At 38.7% G+C, this 5,982-nt stretch overlaps 2 protein-coding genes across 2 annotated transcripts in view; one reads left to right on the forward strand and one right to left on the reverse strand.

Moving 5' to 3' along the window:
- The window catches only part of LOC101304069 (probable ubiquitin-conjugating enzyme E2 23-like), a 6,422-nt gene extending 3,287 nt beyond the window's left edge, over positions 1-3,135 (reverse strand). Inside the window, exons 1-2 of the mRNA XM_004292585.1 lie at positions 1,189-3,135; positions 418-561 (exon numbers count right to left, since the gene is read on the reverse strand). Coding sequence (XP_004292633.1) covers positions 418-561; positions 1,189-3,135 — 2,091 coding nt within the window. The remainder of the gene's footprint in view (positions 1-417; positions 562-1,188) is intronic.
- Positions 3,136-4,847: 1,712 nt separating this feature from the next.
- Positions 4,848-5,982, forward strand: part of LOC101315196 (trafficking protein particle complex subunit 2-like protein-like) — a 2,359-nt gene continuing 1,224 nt past the window's right edge. Inside the window, exons 1-3 of the mRNA XM_004290684.1 lie at positions 4,848-5,042; positions 5,260-5,338; positions 5,412-5,493. Coding sequence (XP_004290732.1) covers positions 4,913-5,042; positions 5,260-5,338; positions 5,412-5,493 — 291 coding nt within the window. The 5' untranslated portion in view covers positions 4,848-4,912. The remainder of the gene's footprint in view (positions 5,043-5,259; positions 5,339-5,411; positions 5,494-5,982) is intronic.

Genomic DNA, 5,982 nt, shown 5'->3' on the forward strand with positions numbered 1-5,982 from the left:
GTCCGCCACCTCGATCAGCATTGTATATATATATATATATATATATATATATTATAGGGATGAAATCAACAAGTAAAAAGGTACTCTCATATGATATTAATCATATTATGATATATCCAAACACCCAGCCTGTCCATTAATACTCTAAAAGAAAAGAGAGATGAATATCATTTAGCTATCTAGTCTACCGATGTGAGTTGATGGAGCAACTGTGACCGAAAGGTATATAACAAGTTGGAATACATTCTCCGTATACCATATGGTAATATCCAGTTCTGCAGATGTCAACGACTTAACAAGCCATCCTATCTATAGCTAAACCCAAAACTTTTTAATATTTTTGGTACATTAACAAGGTTTTTTTTTTTTTTTTGTCATACTGATTGTGAATTTAGAGAAACATACACAGTAATGTACCTCTGTTATACTCTCGAGTGGAAACAGGGCATGCACCTGGTCATCATCAACTGTTTCCCAACTCCCAGCATCACTAACCTCACTACCAGCAATTGAGTCATCGTCATCAGCTCGACCAACAACATAAATTGCTTGAGGTCCAACCTAGTAAATATAACAAATGATCAATTAATCGCATCAACTGGGCTTGGAATCTTCCATTATACTAAAGTTCATATCTCAGCATTAAAATATCTGTTTACAAGATACAATAAAAAAAAAACTTGGTCATCGTTAAACCACAAATCTTGGTTGCGCACGTTGGACAAAAGAAACAAAACATTTCGGAATCTCAAATAATAATTCAAGCCTAAAAGATTATAAAAAAATCCTGCTTTTATATGGCCCACCATATCTCAACCAGTTAATCAAACCATTCTTACCGACCAAAAGAAAAAAAACATTATAGTTATCAGAAACCTAAGTTCTTCTCTCATACTCCATTAAGTCAGAATGTGATATAAATACCAAACAGTATTCAAAGACCACCTATCCTCCAGACTCCATAGTCTTATAACCACTCCCCAGTATCATGATATACACACAAAAAAAAACACATGTAGCCTTTTAGTTCTAAGAGAGCTATTTTGTACAGGAAGAGATAAAGAGTATAAAGTAAAGATGTTATCAATTTAACAAGTCCATGTCACAGACACAGTTTTAGATTTAAAACTAACAACAAATCGTAAGGAAGAGCAATAGTGCTATGTTGAGATTAGGCAACAAACATACCGTGGAAACCATCCCGTCTGCCCATGTAACTTCAATGTCACCGTTCTTAAGACCAGTTATATTCCCAACCCATGAAAGATCTGAGAAGTCCATACAAGATTTATCAACAGAAGAAGCTTCATCGACAGCTTCCGATGTAAGCTCACTTGGTTGATTTTCCTGCTTTGGCTCCTCAAGTAAGTCTGATACTGAAGTAGTTTGTGCAGAAGCAGAAACTGGCAACAATCTGACAACAACATCCCCATAACAGTAATCATAATCTGGGTGACCCTCAAGCTCATATACGCTAACAACTTCTTCTTTGTCAAATTCTCTAGGATCTTCAGCCCTGGAAACTGCCTTCAACCACTTGACACATGCTGTTCGCTCCTTGGCATTGACACTTTTCACAAGCCCAACACGTCTAGCTTCAAAAGCATCGTCATCATCATCTGATGCCTTCTCCACCACATATTGTTCAGCAACAAATTCATGATCACCAGGACTATCAAGAGGAATTAAATTGGTTGAAGCCAGCTTCCGTTCTATTGAACCATCCTGCCAAGCCACATCAACTGTTGTCCTGGTATTGGCAATTAAAAAGGATCTTTCAAAATTTTCCTCCTTTCGTGCCTTCTTGTCTCTTTTAACCACAGGTTTACGCAGCTTTTTGCGATGAAGAGAAACAGGCACCTTTGTGACTAACAAGGAACTACCGCTGGAACTAGATTCAATAGAAGTATTACTTCCAGCATTTCCATTGTTTCCATCTAATACAGATACTGGATCGGTATCCATGGATGCACTATTTCCACTTGGTTCTTCTAGTGAACTCTCTTCCGAATCACAAACGAGTTCTAATTTTGACCCCTTATCTATGGCTATGGAAGATAACGACGCTGATGAAGGAAAGAGACACCAGTCACCCAATTGCCAATTTGCATGTGTAAAACAAGACAGTAGTTTCAACTTCCTGGGGACCTGCTCTTTAGCAGGGGCAGTAGAAGAATCTGGCCCACAGCCAGCAGAAGCTATCCAATAAATAAACACTGATCCTACTGTAACTTTAGTAACAGTACCTTCCAGACGATTAGGCTTCCATGAGCCAGATAACCACAAAGAATTCTTGAAAACTGATGATGACCTTGCCTTCACACGCTGACCTGGGTAATAAGGGAAATGCACATCTTCAAGCAAATTTTTCGAAAGTGGTTTAAGATCCATCGGATCTGCTCTCAAAATTCTGCATAGGGAACCATCATCAATCATCACTGTCACGTTATCAAAAACATCCTCAATTCTACCCAGCCAGGTACCAAGGACCACATAATCTCCAACAGTGAACTCCCTCACACGTTTTAAGTCATTGGATGGCACATCTTTTATGATGGACCCATCAGGAGCTTTCAGATCAACAGCGATATTGACATCTACCACGACACCAACTTGCCCAGTTGGCTCAGAAGCAGCAGCAACAAAATCTCCATGCAAGAATCCCCGATCAACAACTGTTACATCATTGATATTCTGGGTTGACTCAGTTTCATCTATCCAAAGTACTCGAACTTGGTCAGCAGGAAGAGGACCAGTCTTATCATTACCACCATTTTGGTTCTTGTCATCACCACCATCTTTCTCATTTTCATGATTCTCACCATTGTCATCTTCGTCCTCGTCATCATCATCGTCTTCATCATCATCCTCATCCTCATCATCAGTCATGCCGCTATCAGAATCCGTATCACCAGCAACTTCAGTCACAATCCCAATCATATCGCTCTTGCTCCTCACAACATCTTGTCTATATATGCATGGAGTATTATTCGTGCCACTGACAACCTCACTCAACTTTTTAAATTCATTATTCACATTTGAATCAGAAACAACCTTTCCCACAGAACTATTATCAAGGTCTACAGCAGTAGTTTCCTCATCTTTAAAAACACTGTCATGCTGCTTGCTTCCCATACCAGAATCTAAAAACACACAATAAACACGGTATTGTCAAACTCCTACCAAAAACCAAATGACAATAGACAACAAAGTAATATTTATCAACTTCCTAAGAAAGAAAAAAAAAAAAAAAACGAACCTTCTCGAATTCATCTTACTTATAAATCTCAAACTCAAATGGGTTCGCTTCTCGTTCAGCATTCAGGCAGATATAAAGAGTTCTATGAATTACTTAACCAGCAAGCTGTACTGCTTGTGAATTCATCATATACTTCTTAATCGAAATAACCTAAATTTTTCAAGCCTTCTTTCTTTCTTTTTTTCTTAAGAGAAGGAAAAAAAAAAAAACATAAATGTATGTACATGGTAACCTATTTTAGAATCAACTCAGCTTGAACCTCTAAAAAATCCCCAGAAAATTTTGTTAAACGCAATGATCAGAGCAATGGTCTAATCGAATCGGCGGGGTCAGATAAACCAAACAAATTCAATAATTTCAAAAGAAGAAAACCTAGAGCAGCTCACATTCAGCACAATAATAATAGCCAAAGCATTCAAAATATAATCTCAAAAAAATACAAAAAAAAAATAATATATATATATACACACACACACATTAGCACAAAATCGGCGCAGCGTCTCAATCCGATTACGTATTTGATATCGTATATGAATCGAGACTAATCGAAAGAGAGAATCAAAGGGAAGAAGCGATTGTGAGCTTGGAGCGAGATATGGAATCAGAGGCGGTGAGGAGATTACCTGACGGAGCTGACGGAGCTGAAGGTTTCCGGTAGGTGAAGGGAAGAAGAAGAAGAAGGAGGAGGAGGGAAGTCGCGTGTGTTGTGTTTGGAATATAATGAGAGAGAGAGAGAGAGAGAGAGAGAGAGAGAGAGAGGAGGGCGGAGGAGGAGCTACCAAGCGGCGTAGGGGGTATATTCGTCACAATCTATTTTGTCTTCAATTAGGAAAATGATGCTTCTATTTATTATTTTTGTTATTTTCGCTTTGATAATCAAGACGTGAAGAAATTGTTGTTGGATTCGAATTGAAGAGAGATGATGAGCAGGGTTAGGAAGTTGTACCAAAAATCAAAGGTTGGGAAATACATAGATGGTATTATGTATTATTATTCCAAATTCATGAGTTAAAGTTGAAGCAAAGCTAGATTGTGCTTTCTTGGTACATGGGTGTGTTAGTTTTCTAAGGACCAATGCAAGGTAGCCTTTGTGTTGAGGCAATGTTTCTGCGAAGGTGACAAGACAAGAACTAGAGAGTTTACCACCTCAGCAGAGTAAATGTATAAATTGTGGTTTATTGAACCGTGGAAATATGTATAAATTGTGCTATTGGGTTGACTCAAAATTATTAAGACATCACAAGACGATATGGTAAAACAGTTACCCTTAATAAAAATGTTAACATTGTCTTAAAACTCATAAGACTCAACAACAAAGATCATGTTTTACATGTGGAAATCCATATCTGGAGGCTGGTGTGACAGGTACGTGTCCACTGTCAGTTTTTCAGGATTAAGGTTGCAGGTTTGCCCTACCGATGATGGTGTAGCGTAACCAATCTCTCACATAAACTTTTTTTATCCCAAAAAAAAAAAATCATGTTTTACTAGATACAGTCATAGCAACAAAGATCATGTATGTTTTACTCCAAAAAAGAAAATGGAAATTGATAAAAGAGAAACGACGTCGTAGCAGGGACACGTCCATCAAAAGCAACCCACACGGCAGAGCTGAGCAAAGCAAAACAGAGGAGTGAGACAGAGCCGGAGAAGATGATCGTGTGCGTCGCCGTCGTTGGGCATCAGAACAACCCTCTTTACATACAAAGCTTCACTGATGCCGATGACGCCCTCAAGCTCCACCACATCGTCCACTGCTCCCTCGACGTCGTTGACGAGCGAGGTACTTTTACCGATCTGGGTCTCATATACTTTGAACTCCAACATTTTTTGTATCTTGTTTTCTTTGTTTGTTTCAAGAATTTATAGTTAGGATTACAAATGCAATTCTGGGTTCTGTTCATTTGGTCATCTTAATTAGGATTTTGTTCGAGTTGGATCATATTTGAATGTCTGTATTTCAGTGTGAACTCAAATGGGTGTTCATTATGGTTTTGTAGTGAACAATCCGAAGAAGTCGGGACCGACATTGAATGAGACATTCTTGGGTCTGCTTTATCCAACTGAAAACTACAAAGTGTGAGTCTTGCGTTTGTTTAGTGTCAGGGTATTGGATTGTGTTGTTGTTCTTATGTTGTGGTATTGTGTGCAGGTATGGTTATTTGACTAACACCAAGGTGAAGTTTATCTTGGTGACTACTGATATGGATGTTAAAGATGCAGATGTCAGAAATGTGAGTTTGGCTTTTTGTTTGATGTTATTGTTGCTAAAGATTCAGTTTGTGAAATTGAAAACTCGGGGCAGAATTAGTTCTGAAATTTTTCATCAATCTGAATCTGAATTTAGATTTTCTGGTGTTTTATGATGATGAAAGATCAGGTAGCTCCGAGTTGAATTAATTGGCTCATAAATTTTGACTTTCTTTCTGAAACAAGATTTATCTTTTCTGAGAAATGATCAAAGCTTTATAGAAGACAGTAGAACCCCTGCAAGTCATTGCGTGAGTAGGATTAGTTTACATTTTGCACAGTTGGATACTTTTGTTATCTGAATGTTGGATATATATATATAGTCCGTCTCTGCTACGGATGTCCGCACCATTTTACGGTGCGGATTTTCATCCGTTCGCCACTGTACGGCGCCGCGCGAGGGCGCGCCTCCACCCCTGCGGACTCCAGCAGCTTCCCCGACCACTTTCCATCCCCGGCGAGTCCGCCGAATT

Source organism: Fragaria vesca, linkage group LG2 (genome assembly GCF_000184155.1).
Source record: "Fragaria vesca subsp. vesca linkage group LG2, FraVesHawaii_1.0, whole genome shotgun sequence".
Taxonomy (NCBI): Eukaryota; Viridiplantae; Streptophyta; class Magnoliopsida; order Rosales; family Rosaceae; genus Fragaria; species Fragaria vesca.